Genomic DNA, 18,323 nt, shown 5'->3' with positions numbered 1-18,323 from the left:
TTATTTTGTTTGATAATATTTCTCTTCGAGGAAGGATTTCTATCTTTTTAATTAGAATTGGTTTGTTTTCCTAGATCTACAAATTGGTTGGCTCACTTTTTCTTCGGTTCAAAGTTCAAACGGAGCTTAAAAATTCGAAAATTAATCATATATTTTGTGGTTTCGAGTTTCAGATTTAGCTTTTTTTTTTTTTAATTTTTATTTGTTTTAGGTTTGTTTTTATTTCGGTTTTTGACTAATATTTTGAGATTGTTTCTCTCATGTGGTGAGAAGTTGTTTCCGCTTCTTCACTATAAGCGGGTGTCATGATTTCGTAGAAAAATTTTGTATGAAATCGCAATTCTGATTGATAACTTAAATGATAACTCATCAGGACATAATGATAAAAGTTCTAGTAATTCAATAAGAATGTATGAAGTGAAACTTTTTTTTTTTAATATATACATTATCTTTTTTTTTTTGAAAAAAAGGAGATAATTCAATAAATAATGGTCATACGGCATCTACAAGAATGATCGAGTTGAACAAACATAGAAAAAGTTAACATGCCTGTCTTCATACCCAAGATGAGACAAATAAGCGATGTTGAAATTGACGATGGTACATGTACAGATCCTTGCTCTGTGTTCACCATCTTTTCCAAAAACTCCGTTTGAGCTATCGACCATAAATGCAATTCCCGAAAAGCTTTATCTATGAATCCAAACCACTCTCACAAAAGGAGAGAAAAATCACACACTCTCACCAGGGAGAGAAATCAAACTATAATCAAAACAAACTAAAACAATTAGATCTGCACCACGACGCTTAGGAGATAATCGATCCACTCACAAATCCAAAAAGGCCTCTGGAAGCGAATAAGAACGAAAATCGAAAGTTTCGATAATATAGATCTAAGAAAACTTTCCCCGAAGATGGAGATTTATTAAGAAACTCAATGAAAAAGCAAGAACAATCAAAAACTAGCAATCAAACGAAAAGATTTGGGGCTTTCCACCGGAAACCGATGGAAGCCCCGTCGGAGATGAAAAGAGGAGGCGGTTAGAAAGAAGAGAGAAAAAGAAAACTAGGGTTGTAATATATATACATTATCTTTAAAATATCGTTTCGTTTTTTTACAGAAATAGACAATTATAATTAACTATTTGTTCAACGCGAACATTGATGTGAACACCGTATTACTTTTTCTTATTAGAATAACATCTTCGTTTTAAGGAAAAAGATCTTGCACTCCAACAAGACTATAATTGTCGAATATTTTTTGACAAAAATTATATATTCGTGACACTCATTTTTATAAAGTCTTTTTACATTGTTTAACCTATATTTTAAGCCTTATGTAAAATAAGTTTTATAACTTATTCTTAAAATATTTTTTTACGAATAAATTTTAAATATTAAAAATTTATTTAGATTTTTTTATCCCGAAATGATTTGTATATATTTATTTTTGAAAAAATAATGCTGAGCCTTGTTTTACGTATACATCTTACTGAGACATGGAAGTAACATATTTTTGTACATCTTATGAGACAAGGAAGTAACATATTTTTGTTATAACATAATAAATGACGATAAATTTTTGTGAGTCTCTATCACCTCGATACATATGGAGAGATCGACTAACATTATAGATAAAAATTTATTTTTAAGTGATGAAATTTTAGGGATCCTTTATACATTTTATTTTTGATATGAATTTTGATCTTCAGTATTAAAATTGCTAGGAGTTTTCCGATATTAGAAATGCTGAGCCTAAATGAGTCAAATATTTGTGAGCTATTTATTTATGATGATTAAGATAGTTGAATTTAGTTCGATAATAATCAAAACGAGCTCGGCTATTGCGTCTTCATTTGTTTATAGAGTTTATATATTATAAATATAGGGAATTGATAAATAAGCTCCAAATTTTACTATTTAAGCTCCATTTCAATTTTTTGTTTTACCCGAATAGCATAATCACCTATAATATGGATGAAACATTGGTAGAAAGCATGAGTAAATGTGGTATAAAATATGGAATTGGAGCTTAAATAGTAAAATGTGGAGCTTATTTATCAATTCCCTAAATATATTATTATAATAAATATTTAATATTTTAAATAATTTTATATATTATATTATATTGAACTCGAGCCAAATTCATCATATTCGAATTTGAATTTTTTTCACGAAAATTATTAAACTTTATCGAGGTGAGATTGAAGTATAAAAATTAAAATTCATGAATCAAACAAACTCAGACTTGGTTAGATGGTCCATCTACATGTTTCCATTCGTTTGGATGTATATGTATGATTCTTTCGTCGGTATATGAATTAATTATATGCTCCTCTTTGACTAAAAGACAGCATCTTTACAAAAAGCATAACTCCAAAGATACATAGCATAGCATAGCACCTAACTCAGTTAGGCGTGTGCACGGGTCGGTTCGGTTTCTACCTAAAACCGTTACCGAACCGTATATTTCGGTTCGGTTTTAAGGATAAAACCGTAACCGTTACCAAACCGTTATATCAATTTGGTTTGATTACGATTTTTTCGGTTTAATTTTTCGATTTTTCAGCTCGGTTTCGATTTTTCGATTTTTTATGCTCAATCCTAACCTCAGTGTTCTTAATCACTGTTGGTTTTGTTGATAAACCAACTACTAAATTATATTAAAAACCAACATTTTTAAAATTGATCATAAATATCATAGTTAATGAAGATTTTTAATATATATTATATGTAATCATGGATATTCAATATCAAACTTTAACGAATCTGATCATATCAAATTCATGCATCATGTTATTAGGAGCTTGTTTGAGCGCTTTAAGTTATTTTCGACTTTAAACTATAAAATGTATGTTTGTTTAATAAATAAGAAATCAGATTAAAGTTAGAAATAAGCTATAAACTGACTTAGAGTCAAAAGCTGGTTTGAGATAAAACATTTTTGGTCACTAATTTTTTTTTAAAAAAATTGATAAAAATTACTCATAAGACATATTCCCTGTGTCCCATTCAATTTTATACGTTTCTTTTCAACTACTCGACACACATTTAATTGCTTTTATAAAATATAGTTTCGTGACTTATTTTTGAGATTTTTTTTTCTGAATAAACTTTTTTATCTGAGATTTTTTTTCTAAATAATTATAATTGAATATTAATTTTTAAATATAGGTGAAAATTCAGATTAAATAATACCAAATTAATTTAAGTAATTAAATATACAAATTTAATATCCCAATATTATAATGCATTTTTTATAATTCAGATTAAATACACTCGAATTTTGGGAATGAAGAAAAACTCATATAACCCTGAATTTTTATACACCTCTTCAATTGATTAATTTCATTTTATATTGATATATGTAACTGAATTTATTGTCTCTGCATCCCACTTTTTTGTGTTCCAGTTAAAATCCACATATATTCTATTATAATAAATAAGTTTAATGACTGTTTCAAAAAAAAAAGTTTAATGACAAAATTAACCTATCATAAATCGAACTAAGAGAGAAGAAATAGTCAATAGATAATGTCTTAAAATCTATAATTAATAGCATAAAATATAAATGTCAGAATTTGTGGTCCTTATGATTTACATTTTTAAAACTTAACAAACCGACAGTTTATTACTATCAGTCTAAAGTTGCAGATACATGGCCCAATCAATTAATAAAGGCTTCATTATATTTTACATTTTCCTACTTACTAAATATAATTAAGATCCATCTTTAATATAATATAAAACGAAAAGGCCCATGACTATTTATTTGCCAGCTAAATATAGGGATCATATTATTTAATTTAACTGGAAAATTGATTATCTGCAGTTAGTTGACTTGATCCAACGCCCAGGATTTGATCATACAATCACCAGTCCCTCTGGTGCCGACAACCGACACAGAGATGATGGGTCACAAAACAGTGTACAGTTATCAAAATACTATAAAGTCTTCTGTTAACGTTAAATATTTCAAAAAGATAAAGCACACTGCACTTACATACCCTGTGTCATTGTCTTTCTTAACGTAAATATTTTCCTATTTTAGAATTTTAATACGATTCATTTCTATTCATATTCGATCGGAAGTGTTGGAATATACCTTAAAAATTTATTTTTAGATTTTTTCGTAACATCTTAATATTTTAGATAGACTAATTTCAGCATGGTATCAAAATTAGATTTGACGGAGGTCTCAATTTTTATAGTATAAAATTTATGTAAGACCTTCATGTAATATTTTAAGATTTTATATGTACTCAACTGAAAGAGTCTCATATAAAATATCTACGATATATTTCAGAAATATCATGTTTATAGTTATATAATGTCTTTATACGTGAACTCGAGATAAAATGAAGAAAAGATGCCTTGAACTGTGTACAAACAATGTATTTACTACTCTTTCCGTTTTTTAATACTTTTCATGTTTCCTTTTATCATGTTTGCCAACGCACACTTTTGATCGTTAATATCTTTAACTTCGTTTTAGTATTAAATATAAAAATTTCACTGTATTAAAGCACTCATGAATACGAATCCAACAAGATCACTTATGACTATATTTAGTCTTATAGATCAGACGTAAATTAGTAATTTGTCTCATGTTATGAAGAGTCCCGACATTTCAAACGAGAAAAGTAAATGGAAACGGAGGGAGTACAATTTTCCAAAATAAGTAAAATGAGGGAGATAAAAATGATTGCAGAGCATAAAGCTGTGCACTGATAAAGCAGAATCAAGTTCTTGAAAAAGCTGGATTTTTCGTACTGCTGCTAAATTAGTTGGTTAAGGGGTCACTATCAAATTTGTGGGTAGGTAGGGTAGCTTTCTTTGTGGTTGAAGTATGATTAAAAATTATAATTAAATTATTATATATGCACCTGATCATTTCCATTTAATTTAATTGTCTGTGTGTGACTGTGTGTGTGGCACTACTGTCTTGGCTTTTAACATGTAACGGATTCTCATTTCTAGAGTGCTGCCAATAATAAAGAATTATTCTTGACAGGAGTGACAAAAAACAAAGCAAGATCTTTTTGTACTTTGCTCTGCTTCTGGTCTCACTACACTGCCAATGCTGCAAGGTTTTTACAGCTCTTAGCTTGAGTTGTTCTTAACCAGAAGATTTTTCAGAGTAAGTTTACAGATGGTGCTAGTTTTTATGCGTTGCTTAACTTTTAGCTTGTTAAGTAACCCGCTCGTTTAAAATCTTAAGGTGTCGGAGTAATGTCTAACGCGATCTTATACTTCGACACATATATGAATGGAGACCTGTTTTTGGTTAAAGTTTTTGTATTCAATTTTGAATGTTGTTGATGTATCACTCACTGTCTTGTGTCAATTAAAAATTTTTCGACGAAAAATGTTATATATTCATTAGGTCATATATTGCTTACAAGTTATAAGTTCCTATCAACATGTTGCAGATTTGGATGGATAATTTAGGCTAAAGACATACGCTTAGTTGAAGAAAAAAGGTCTACATCTCCCTCTTTTGGCTAAGCTCGTCGAAAACTTAAATCTAAAACTTCGCTTTAAGAAGTAATTTTTTCTTCAGAGAATTGCTCTTCTTGTATGTGAAAGTAGGAGTTAAACAACAGGTACACTTCACATACTATAAAGCCGATTTTCGCATTTCTGTTCCTGATTATGTTTTGCTAATTTTCTTAATTTATACATGGTATTTTTCACCAACAAGTCACTGCAGAAAGTCTTTTTGAATGATATGATATGCCAGACTTCTTGCTTTTCTTTGTTAGCTGAACTATTCGTGGTTTTTTTAACTTGAGGAAATCGCTGTCTCCCTTCTATTGCCTGATATGTGATGGAATTTTTTGTAGGTTTCTCCTGTCAAATTCTTGGTCATGCAATGCCGTACTTACTCAAATTAAGCCGGTGGATATGAAGTTCAGAGTGGAATTCCTTGTTGCCTGTCTTCTTAGCTTCATTTTAATTCAGCCTAGTATTTCTGGTTAGTACCAAACTGTGTTTTTGTGTATCAGAATATTTTCTAATTGCAGTATTATTTCAGCGATTTCTTCCAATACTGTTCCAACTGATTAGTGAAAATAGGAAAGATTCAAGCTTCTTGGTAGACTGAGATTGCTGTTCTAACTAGTAGAATGACACTAATTATAACTTTCTCTGTCGCAGAAGAACTTTCTGATGCATCTGAAACCAAGTGGGCGTGTACTTGTTCAGCTCATGAAGGCAACAACAGCTTAGCTGTTTTGACTAATTGTGCTCCCTCATGTGATTGCACTCCTGGTATACTTCTCCTTCTGCATAGCATCTCATGTAGACGTTTTCCACTATCGTTACCATTCTCTTTTATTCTGGATACCTATAAGTGAGATGGTGTGAGAGAATGCATACATCAAGTGCTAACTGAAATTGAAAAGGAAATTTGTAATTTTGTTTATTAATTCGTGTACTTTATTAGCAAACTTTGTTTATTTTTATCCAGTTGTGAAAGATTCAAGTGTGGGTAAATGGGTTTGCATCTGTGCTGCTGATAAACTACCTAGAGTGACGAATGATCATGATGCCTTCTGCTTTACTTCGTGCAATTGCAAGTCAGGTATTCTTATATTACGCCACCTTGAAGCATTACTGATTAGCGATTTAAGATTTTATGTTCTAACTATAATGGTACTCCCTGTTGAAATATAACATAAGATTCATTTGGGGTCTTCCTCTAACACCTTAAGATTTTAGATGGACTGGTTCTTAACATAGTATCAGAGCTCAGGTTCACGGGAGTTTTCTATTATTCAGATATATATAGTGAAGCTAGTAAACGAATATCTCTTGCTTCTCTGCAGGCTCTGCTAAGGACACAGAGTTTCCAAAGAGAAGAGTGTCCAGCAAAGTAGTTGTGATCATTCTCTTGCTATGTGTTGCACTGACAACTCTCGCCATAATTGGTTCGGTCATGTGGTATTTTTATAGAAAGGAGAAATGTTCAGAAAGATCCGTCTTCTCTTCTGACAAGGATTCAACTTATAACAGTACAACCAACCTGATAAGCCACAGAGCTTATTCAATGCCAGAATTCAAAGTCTATATAAGCTCCCCTGTCAATCCTGTTGTAGGTATATATATGGAATTATAATTGGCTGTTGTGCTTTTTTCTTATGTAGAAAATGCAACAAGTTTTGAATTACTGCTGTGCAGGATGCATGCAGAGGGCTTCATTCTTATTCAGAAGCAAGGACGGAAAGATACCCGGGACACTTCTGCAGTTTTCATATGCAGAATTGGAGAATGCAACAAATAAGTTCTCTGAATCGAATTTAATAGGAATGGGAGGAAGCAGCTATGTTTATTGCGGTCATCTCAAAGATGGCGGAACAGTTGCAATCAAGCGGATGAAAGCTCAAGAAGGGCCTAATGCAGAATCTGATTTTCTGACAGAGGTGCTGGCTCAATCTGCCTTCTATATCAGAAGCTTTTTATTTCTTAAGGAAATGTAATGATTTTTTGTATTTGTGCTGTCAGATTGAACTTATATCGAGACTCCACCACTGTCATGTGGTGCCTTTGCTTGGCTTCTGCTCAGAAAATCAAGGAAAGCGCGTGGAAAGGCTACTGGTATTCGAGTACATGCCCAATGGAAATCTCAGAGATTATTTAGACGGAGCTTCAGGAAAATGCCTTGACTGGGGTATAAGGGTAGCCATTGCCCTCGGAGCTGCTAAAGGTCTGGAGTATCTCCACGAAGCAGCTGCTCCCAAAATTTTGCATAGGGATGTCAAATCTACCAACATTTTATTGGATGAAAACCACAGAGCCAAGGTAAAGAGGCGTATATTTCATTTTGTTTTTAAGAATGGTCAGTCGCAGAAATTTAAAAAATTTTGGTATATTTGCAGATAACCGATCTAGGTATGGCCAAGCGTTGGATCAATGATGGTGTACCTAGCTGTTCAAGTTCTCCAGCCAGAATGCAAGGGACTTTCGGCTACTTTGCACCCGAGTATGCAATTGTAGGAAGAGCTTCTCTGAAGTCGGATGTTTTTAGCTTTGGAGTTGTCCTCCTTGAATTGATAACTGGTCGGCATCCCATTCATAAATTACCCGAGAAGGGGGAAGAAAGCCTTGTCATATGGGTATGGAAACTTGTTTAAATTCTTAAATACTTATGGCCTAAGGGCTCAGCTTTCTTGATCATATGAAATATAAGTTATAACATCGTGACCACGACCTCATTTTAGGCGACTCCTCGGCTGCTAGATAGCAGAAAAGTGATTCTAGAGCTGCCTGATCCACATCTACAAGGTATATATCCAGAAGAAGAGATGCAGATCATGGCTTACCTAGCAAAGGAGTGCTTGCTGTTGGATCCAGACTCTCGACCAACAATGAGCGAGGTGGTTCAAATCCTGTCAACTATTGCCCCAGAAAAATCTCGAAGGAGAAACTATTCTATAAATCTTTTTCAGGTATAACAACATAGATCTCAAATGACATGCTTACATAACTGCTGAGAAGTGTCCATGTTAAATGTGTTAGTTTATGTATCTGTCAGAGCTCCTCTAGCCGCGGCCTAACACATGAGCCTGTCAACCAGGTGCCTCACAATCTACATGAGGATGTTCTTGAGGCTGAGGAGCTTGGACTCATCACATCTGATAGGTGGTCACCGCGGAGTTCACTTCCCGTCAATGTTTCCCATACTCTCTGTGTTGTGAACAAAGAGATATTAACAGACACTGGTTCTCTGCGTTCAAGTCTGCAATCACAGGACGAGGAGAAGGTAGATTTAACTGAACCCCGGTTCGAAACCTTCAGCTGCTCCAGTGTGAGACTCTCGTGATCATGAGTATCCAACTCGAAATAAAAGAATTGCTGCAGAAGTGGCTCCATGTTCATTGTTTTCTTGGAGGATCAAGCCGCGAAGAATGCCAATGTGATTAAGATTTGTCAGTTCATTTTGTTCAACATACAATTAAGATTTTGACCTTGTGAACTTGAATGCTTCCTTCTGTATATGTAAATTTGGGTATTACTTGGACAAAAGTACATGATGTAGAGTCTTGATTCCAGCTCAACTACAAGGTATATAGTAGGATCATCCACATATGCAAGTGTACATCAACTAATTCAGGGGCGTTTTGGTTCATGAGTGGAAATGAAAAAATCCGGAATTAGAATAAAGGATATGAGAAAGGGTAATCCAAACACCAAATGGGTTTAAGGTTCCGATTCAGGTTAACCAGACTCATTAACCATGAACCAGTCTCCTGCGATCCACATAACCCACATCTTGTTAAGTAAGATCAACTTCTGGTGAAGAGGCAACCTAAACTCTACTGAGACGGATGATAAACTACTAGATTTAAATTACTCATATACTGACCACTAAACGGATCTCATAAAACCGAATATTAAAGAACTGAAAACCTCCCTGCAAATATTAATAATTACAAAACTTCGTTACTAGATCCATTTTTCTTCCCCGTTCGCAAATACTCTAATATACTCTACTTAAGCTCTGGCCTATCCAACATGAAAATAAAATGATACAGATGGTCACACGAAAGACCAGTTCACAAAAGAGAATGCAAGGCAGTGGACGGTGTTCTCTTCAGCGGCTAGGACCTTCCAAGCTATGGCTTGTTCGAACGAAACATGGCGTCCCATTGTTGACATGCAGATCCCACCGGGCAAGTAGGCACAACCCTGAGAATAATTACAGATGACTTCAATCTCATAAACTCTTGTAACAGAAACAATTGCACTGGTTAATTTATTATCTATCACCGCCTAGAGAAGTAGAAGGTTTTAGTGTTTACTAGCTATCATCTGGGTAATAAGTTAAACTTCATAACACACAAGAACAGAGCGGAACTTATCATTACCTGCTGCATAATCTTGGCAAATTCAGAATTGAAAGCCTTGCGACCAGTGTCATCAAAGATCTTATCTAGAGTAATATCCTGTAGAGCCACTAATGTGGTCTCCAGCATGTCCAAACCTGCTTGATTAGCAAATATGAAGACTGGCAAAGACTGCAACACAGGAAAGGAAAGATGAGTACACATTTTAAACAGAACATATTTCATCTTAAAAACAATACTGTGGCAGCAAGTTCCAAACCTTCAACGAGCAGCACAATATAGCATCAGGATGATGCCAAAGATTTTTTAGCGAGGTATCACCGCCTACAGAATCAGAACTTAGCAAATCTGTCCCGAGATGGTACCTGAGAAAAAAGATTACACAAGGGTGGAATGAAACAGAGGAGAAAACCTCATCACGAGTGGGACTGAATCTACAAGGAATTAAAGTAAAACTCCCTAGTTTACGTAACGTGGATTAAGCATGCATTTCATCTTAACAATACGAGGTGCATGACTATAGTTTACCTATGGCTCTGGCAGATCCAGTTGGCTAGTGTTTGAGCTTCTGGAGCACCAGGAGACACTGTTGGACCTGCTGTAAGGCTCATTCCTGATGGAGATATGGCCATGGCAACCCTTTGCACAGACGATACCACACTCCGGACGTACTGTCGAGCCATTGTGGCAACATTTTCTGGTTGATTGTTCTCATAAGGAAATTGAAATGCAATAGTTAGCACCGATCGCATATTGTAGCATGCAGAAGAGTCACTGGCAGCATGGTTAGCTGCAGGACCCACTTCAAGACTGGAAGCCAAATCCAGGGTACGATTTGTAGTTATACTGTCCTGCACATCACCCTGAGAAACAGACTTGTTATAGGTCTTCAGCAAAAAAGATATACAACTGCTTGTATGGATGTAACAATGTCAGATCAAGAGTGTTCATTTAAAATGCAACTGGTTCATATTTCAGATGCACTAGGAAAAGCCAATTTAATTTAAAACAACCTGCACATGTTGCAGTTCAATAAGACTACAGTAACCTTGAAGGAAGAAACTGAGCACAAAAGCATAGTGGTGATGTAAAATCAGTCATCATGCACACGACTATCAGTCTGAAGCAGGATTTAAGACAAGCTACTGTTATGGTTTCGTTTGCTCAAACAATTCTAACCACATAAATACACACATCAAAACAAAATTACTCAGCAAGCAAAAAATCTCCTATACGAAGCACTAGGTAGATCTGGCACAAAGATAGATGAGTCGGTCTGTCAAGCTAAAGTCCTTCAAACTCTCCCATGACATGTAACAATACGTTATAAATACACAAATCTTTGACCGAAATAATACAACAAGAGATGCTGAGAACAAGTTATAACTCAACTGATTTTGATTCAAGAGGAATAATGCGAAAACCAGAAGGGAGAAGGGGAGCATCGTCAGGAAACATTTCATCGATTGGAGCAAAAACAAGTTCAGAGCAGGCTCCAACAGCATTCTCATCAACTCCACAACATAGCTACAGAAGAGAAGATGTCAGCATATCTCAACATCCTCTGCAGAGGTGTCAAAAAAAAACCATGTAACCATAAGCATATTGCAGTACCTGCAAGAGATGGATGTCCCTTGACATAAAACTATCTTCTTGACCCAGAGGATGACCTTCAAGTCGGATCACTTCAAGCATCTAGGACACAAAACAAAAGATATAATATAGCATTGCACTTGATGTATGATATGTGAGAGAGATAAAAAGAAGTAGTAGTTTCTCGCTTTCAAAAAGGTACAACCACAAATTAGAAGTAAGGTTCCTTTATATAGAACTCATCGAGTTCCAATATATTTTTAGCAGTAAAAACTTAAAGGATAAACTGTAGGAAATACATGCACCAAACACATATGTTGTGCGTAAATAATATAATTTAGAGGACGAGAATAGATGTTTGCCCTCCAAGGAGATATATTAATTTCTCTTCTCATTGTTTCTGGGGTACAACAATGTCTAACGTGTATCGTAAAAGAACAGGAGAAGAATGCAATAAAGAGCATACCTCTTCATGTTCAATTGTTTGACCAAGAGGCATAATAATCTGGTTTCCTGTAAAACGGGTTGGCCTCATTTCAGGATATGCATAAGAGCTGCCTTTAAGCGAAGCAGCAGAATATGCATCAATATTGAAGTCAGCCCACTCTGACCGATGTTCTCTTAGAAAGCGCACCAACACTGCAGGAGGGACATTCTGACGGGAAAAGAAGCGACACATAAGACCTCTATATATGCAACAAAAGCCATATTCTATTATTTGAAATAGTCTACTTCAAGAATGTTGCATATTGACCACATGACACCGAAGTTGTACCCAAAGCTCTCAAACATACTAAAACACGATATATAAACACAATATATATTTGAAAGTGACCCATTCTTACTACCAATTGCAAGCAGAATCATTGGAGTGTTCATTCATCATGAGGATGAATACTGTATCATATATCACCTGATAGACTATATCTAAGAGTAGCTACCACCATTATCTGAGAGTAGCTACTACCATGACCAAACATAAACTTTGGGATGACTTGTCTTAAGAATGAAACCAAACAAAGTTCTGCAGTTATATCACTGTGAGACCGTGACTCACCTGGAGCAGCATTGACGCTTTTGCACAGAGAACGCCTCCGACCAAGGAAAGTGAACTAGACAGATCAGAAGTACTGACTAGGTTTTTCGCTGAATTCACTGCAACAATCACATCTTCAGAACCTTCACAGTTTATCACTGACCAACCATCATCATTGAACCCATTGATAGCTTCATTGAATCCTCTAGATGATTGCAAAGCAGAACAAAGATAAATACTATATTCAAGGGATCTGAATTTACTACTTTGAATTGTAGCACTTTAAAAACAACTCAATACGATCAAAATTTTTTGAAAAATAACAATTACCTGCTTAATCGTTGGCTAAAAGTCCGAAGAACAGCTGGTTGCCTCCCCATACCATATATTACCTCACCGCTGGTCTCCTGGGCTATTTGTCTGATATAGCGCAATGCCTACAAAGGAAAGGATAAATTCGTCTCATCAAATATTCTAACTTTAGAAGGTTCATTATTCGTATAATATGTCGTACTGCGTTCTCACTCACTTACAAATGGTCCGTGTCAAGGTTCTATTGTTCTTCTGGTTTAATTTAGTTTTAATCTGATCTCTTGGCTTTTAATGACCACCTAACTATCTATTACATATATATATATATTCTGTTTTTAGTTGGCTTTTCCTTTCGAAGAGGAGTACTTCAGAAGCCACGACAACTTAAAACAAGCATTAAGCTCGTGGGCACCCAACATTTTCTTTTTTCCCTGTGCACACTGCACAGAACAAAGGGACAAACGTCGTCGTTACAATTGTAGAAGGGGCGCGTAGCAATTAATGAGCAATGTATGTGCATTAGGCACATGCTACGATTTCACAGTTCGGTACGCAATGCGCGCTTTCTTCCTCACAAAAATACCAAATTAAAAAACTGGGTGCCCTGTCTTATAACAAATGTTAATAAACAAAGATAAAAAAACAAATGAAAACATGAATCTTCGTCAGGTGTCTTAACTTCACACACTGAAACCATGTCACACTAAAATCAAATCAACGGTAGAGATATTTGGCAACACAAACTGGAGCATTTATAAGGTGTGTCGTCAATTTATTGTTCCCGAAAGCTAAAGGGGGGTAAACAACTTTTTACATCTCACGCAATGCGTGGTTTTTGAACAACAAAAAAAAAAGTAAAACAAAATCGGCCGCCTCACTTCTTATAAAAAGAAAAAAGAAAAAATAACTATAGATATGAATAAATCAAAACATATATCTTTTACAAGGTGCCTTAAACTTACCAGACTGAATCCATGTCGGATTGGAATCAGATAACATTCAACAGTAGCAGATATTTTTGGCCACACAGACTAGAGCATCTATGATATGTGCTGTCAACTTAATAGTTCCCAAAATTGCAAGGGCAATAAACAAATTTGCACACACTTCTTCCATTAATAAACTACATGTCATATGTTTGCAAGATATTTCATTTAGAAGCATGGAATGACTAATGAAGCTGAAAAAATTTGTATATAATAAAAATTTTCACTCACCGTGATTGTCATCCTCTGCGCCACGACTTTTGACGATTCATAAAGCGGACGTAACACCTCTGGTACAGTCCAAGCCTGAAAAGGCAAGTAAGTGAGAAAATTATTTGCAAACAAGAAAAATGAACAAGCAAATCTTTTGGGAACCTAACCTGGAGATTTAAGTGATCGACAATATGAATGATTGATCCGCCACCATCACATGGACGAACCAAATAACCACTTGGAAGCATTTCACCTCTGACAAACTGAGCAGAAGCTGCTGCCTGTGGACCAGCACCAGACCCAGAAAGTGATCTCTCGCACACCTAGTGAAAGTATGGCAAAGAGTACATATATTAATTCTCATCATATATAAGATCTGCACCCTACACAAATTTTTAGAACCCAATATTAAAGACAAAACAGTTAAATGGAATCCTAAGCTAAAGGTGAGCAAAAGCACAATTGAAACAGCTGCCTCTGAATATGAGTAGAATAGCTGCCAAGCAACTTGTACAGCAGCACCTTCACATCGAACTTGATTAAATCAAGTTGACTCTAGCATCATATCTTAACAAATCCTGAAATTCTGTAAGATATAATCCCTGGTTCGAACCAAAATGACAGTCATACATACCACTTTGAGATCAACATCTGGACTAAAAGGCCCAAAGCTAATAATAAGGTAAGTAATTGTAATGATCAAAGGGTCCTTTTTATTCCATAAAAAAGGGGGAGAAACAATTCAAGCTCCTTAAATATACATATACAAGTAATACTCTGTCCAAAACCTTTTCAGCAGAAAGATGCAAAATGGTATTGAAAGAACTTTTCTAGGTAATTAAAGTTGCATACCACAATGCTTCCATTGTCTAAACTTGTGGTGTATCTGAGGGTCCAAAGATCCCGTGCAGGAGCCAGTGTGGTCGGAGCATATATCTGAAAGAATGTAAAAGTTCATTTATTAGACAGAAGAATAACCATATACTAGAAATTAAAAAAAGGTACGATATAAATAAACTGCTAACCTGTGTGTACAACAGTTCAATTGTTCCTCCATTTCCAGTAGGTAACATAGTAAATACTTCATGCCTCCGACAGTCACGGAACCAAGCTGGACGATCTTTGAGGATTTCCACAATCTGTAAGAGTAAAAAGATCAATAGGTGACATCATTACTGATCATCTTAGTACAACATTAGCATGCACTTAAACATGTGTAAAAAGAGATTATTGTGATTAGTAAATAAACCTTTCTGCGTACCTTTGTAGGCTCTAAGCTTACTAAACCACAGGCTCTAGCTGCCACTCCACTGCAAGTATGTGATATAGCAAAGATGCCAACTGAATCCGGACCAGGCTGATAAGAATAAAGATGATTACTTAAATGGTAAAAGTCAGAGGCAAAATTCAACTAACTACACATGTTTCATATCAGAATCAAGACCTTCATCCCAGGCATCTGGACCCAATCGACAGCAGTTCCTGTAGCCTTCGAAAGGAACTCTGTCAAGGTCTCCTCTGCGATCGATAGGAGTCTGCTTAAAACATCAATTTAAAAGAACAACATAAGTTATTTTTTTTTGACAAAACAACATAAGTTATTAGTATCATAGAATATACAATCTTATCTACAGAAATAAAAAACCTAGAAGAGAACCAAAGAAGTCAGGCAATTAATGTACAAAATTACCCAGCAGGGTTGTTCGCGTCCCTGAGAGAATGTTGAGGGGTAACCGCGGACTCACAACTTAAATCAGTAGTTACAGACGGTACCTGCATCAGTATTTCAACAAAATCTAATAACTGAACACATACAATGTCAGAATTATATAGTACTACATATAGACAGCCCTTTGGCAACAATATTTTACATTAAAGAAGACACGATTCTGCTAGTAACTTGTTATCAGACAACAAAAATTTGCATATTGACAAAATTTTACTCTAAAAGTATAAAATATGTGTGGTAATAGAAAACAATTATAATGAAAAACAAGATTTCAAAATTCGTAATAACACTGACGAAAACCACTTGAACATGTCATTCAGCTACAAGAATATATTCATAATATCTAAAACATCACTTATCTGAATGCAGCTAAGCTTATGCTGAAAAACACACACAAAAGGTTCTAATCTACTACTTATATGTTTTCTACTGTTAACCTAATGAGGGCAATTACCAGAAACAGAAAATTTTGAAAGATAAAATATAATTTATAACCGGAAAATTTAACATACAGTGTGCAATTGTTGCCGCATATATCCATTTTCACACACTAGCTGCGAAACTTGCTTCTGCAGGCGATCATTTTCCTCCATCAACAGCTTGTTCATAGCACTCAATTTTCTATTTACTGTTTGAAGTCTCGAAGACTCCTTCCTCTGCTTCTCCCGACACCTACATAATCAAAAACAGCAACTTTTTTAAAATTCCACCTACTCTTTATAATCCTTGTTCCAAATCAGATAAACAATTCCAATTAAACAAACACAGATCTTCAATTTCCAACAACCCAGTCGAAAAACATAATCATGAATCTCAATCACGACTAACATGTGCATAAATTACCATAACCAAAAACACAAAAAGAAAAAGCCAAATCAAATGACATAAAACAATAAAAAAAAAAATTCAATTCTCGTAATTGTGTATGTATGTATATACCTTCGATTCTGGAACCAAACTTTGATCTGCTTTGGTTCGATATTAGCCAGAATAGGACATTCCCGGATCAATTGCTGGCGACGCATCGAGCTCGGTTTAGGACACTCCATGTAAACCCTTTCAAGAGCTTCAACTTGCTCAGCTGTGTATCTAACATACTTGCCATTATCCAAATGCTTAGTAATACTACCCTCATTACTTTCCCCATGAGCAACATCCATGGCCATTCAACTCAATTCCCAAATCAGAGAAAAAAACCACCCAAGAAAAAAAAAAGCAGAGAAAATATAGCAGAGATCAACACACACATACACACATAAAAAAGGCACAAGAGGCAATAAATAGACCACAGAAATATAGAAAACAAGAGGCGGTGGATGGATAAAAACAAGAAATATGTAAGTATAGCTGTATGTATGAATAAAGATTGGATTTTTATGCAGGGGTTAGCAAGAAGTAACGGTTGCAAGTGATATCATGATGAAGAAGATCAAAGGGTAGTGAGTAAATCAAGCGAGAAGAAACAAAATCAGTTACTTTCTTTTCTACTTAAAATTGGGTAAAAAGTAGAACCAACAAAGTCATTTGCTATAAATACAAGTGCTAGTGATGTAAGAGTGTGTGTATATCCAAGAAGTACACTGAAAACAGTGCAGAGATTAAGGGGTCGTGCTCCAAGAAGTTCCAAAATAAAGAAGATATGCAAAAATGAAGAAGGGGTTATTTTTATTTATTTATATTAATTTGTGGTTTGGTTTTCTTTTTGAGAGAGAGAGAGAAGTGGAGGTGGGGAAGAGCATTAAGTATAGTGGATCTTAGTTAGAAAGAGAGAAGACCCAAGTAAGAAAATTCAAGAATAGGGGGCATGCTCATGCTGGAGTCGAAGTGGAGGATGGGAGAGAGAGAGAGAGAAGGATTTTCGAGAGAGAGATGGGGATGTTTGTAAACAAACAGCAGAGAGAGATGATTTTTTTTGGACAGGAGAGAGAGAGAGATGATGACTGGTACTCGTTGTCATTTTTATTTTATTTTTTAACAATGACTGTGCAATATACTTGTTAAATAAGTTTTTTAGTGGAACTGTGGAAGAGAGAAATGTACTGGCGCAGTTTAAGTTCCATAAAATAATTTTATTCAAAATAAATTTCCATAAATTAATTAATATACGAAAAATATCAGATACCTTAAAAATTATTTTAATTTTTTTCTTAAAATTTAGTAATAATATTTTATTAATTCACTCATATTAATAATGATGATATGCAAATAAGTTACCCAATTAAATTAATTATTTGTTTATTACGTTATTCAATAAAAAAGTTTGTGACAGAATTTGGAGTACATAACATTATTATTGATTCAGTGATAACTGGAAATTGATTTATATCTACTGAGATATTATAAAATATTCTCAATAAGAGATTTCTTTAGGACTAATTTTAAAATAAAATTTAATGCATTATATGTACATATGAAATTATTTTTTACCAAATGTAATCAATCATAATATTAAATATCTTAAATTCTGTATCAATTTTTTGTTAAATGACACGATAGTTTCATTGTTATTAATATGAATGAAACCGATCAGAATCATTTTAAACCCCTAACATTTTTTTAAACTTATGTGTCTACATTACATTAAAATCTCAGATTCTTTCATGAAA

At 34.6% G+C, this 18,323-nt stretch overlaps 2 protein-coding genes across 7 annotated transcripts; one reads left to right on the top strand and one right to left on the bottom strand.

The window, feature by feature from the left end:
• Positions 1 to 4,907: 4,907 nt before the first annotated feature.
• On the top strand, positions 4,908 to 9,059 carry LOC108210233 (receptor-like serine/threonine-protein kinase NCRK). Of its 6 annotated transcripts, XM_017381532.2 has the most exons (12): positions 4,999 to 5,140; positions 5,433 to 5,483; positions 5,564 to 5,606; positions 5,847 to 5,977; positions 6,160 to 6,273; positions 6,473 to 6,586; positions 6,831 to 7,100; positions 7,183 to 7,424; positions 7,507 to 7,803; positions 7,881 to 8,117; positions 8,223 to 8,450; positions 8,537 to 9,059. In XM_017381532.2, exons 4-12 carry the CDS (start codon positions 5,908 to 5,910, stop codon positions 8,822 to 8,824), a joined length of 1,860 nt encoding a protein of 619 aa, XP_017237021.1. In that variant the 5' UTR covers positions 4,999 to 5,140; positions 5,433 to 5,483; positions 5,564 to 5,606; positions 5,847 to 5,907; the 3' UTR covers positions 8,825 to 9,059. The 6 variants fall into 6 exon arrangements, with proteins under 6 accessions (XP_063943420.1, XP_063943417.1, XP_017237020.1 ...); XM_064087347.1 differs by having other exon boundaries at positions 4,935 to 5,140; positions 5,433 to 5,606; XM_017381533.2 differs by having other exon boundaries at positions 4,984 to 5,140; positions 5,433 to 5,606; positions 8,579 to 9,059.
• Positions 9,060 to 9,363: 304 nt separating this feature from the next.
• On the bottom strand, positions 9,364 to 17,682 carry LOC108208797 (homeobox-leucine zipper protein REVOLUTA). Its single transcript, XM_017379328.2, has 18 exons — positions 16,657 to 17,682; positions 16,230 to 16,389; positions 15,679 to 15,761; positions 15,433 to 15,523; positions 15,250 to 15,345; positions 15,014 to 15,127; positions 14,841 to 14,924; positions 14,156 to 14,311; positions 14,007 to 14,081; positions 12,808 to 12,914; positions 12,499 to 12,682; positions 11,908 to 12,096; positions 11,463 to 11,543; positions 11,241 to 11,375; positions 10,377 to 10,711; positions 10,108 to 10,213; positions 9,870 to 10,019; positions 9,364 to 9,690 (listed from the first exon to the last, which is right to left on the bottom strand). The coding sequence occupies exons 1-18, from the start codon at positions 16,881 to 16,883 to the stop codon at positions 9,541 to 9,543; spliced, it is 2,523 nt and encodes an 840-aa protein (XP_017234817.1). The 5' UTR covers positions 16,884 to 17,682; the 3' UTR covers positions 9,364 to 9,540.
• Between the last annotated feature and the right edge of the window lie 641 nt (positions 17,683 to 18,323).

The sequence above is a fragment of the Daucus carota genome, chromosome 2, assembly GCF_001625215.2.
Source record: "Daucus carota subsp. sativus chromosome 2, DH1 v3.0, whole genome shotgun sequence".
Lineage (NCBI taxonomy): Eukaryota > Viridiplantae > Streptophyta > Magnoliopsida > Apiales > Apiaceae > Daucus > Daucus carota.
The sequence above is the reverse complement of the archived record's forward strand: the minus strand, read 5'-3'. Positions and strand labels throughout refer to the sequence as shown.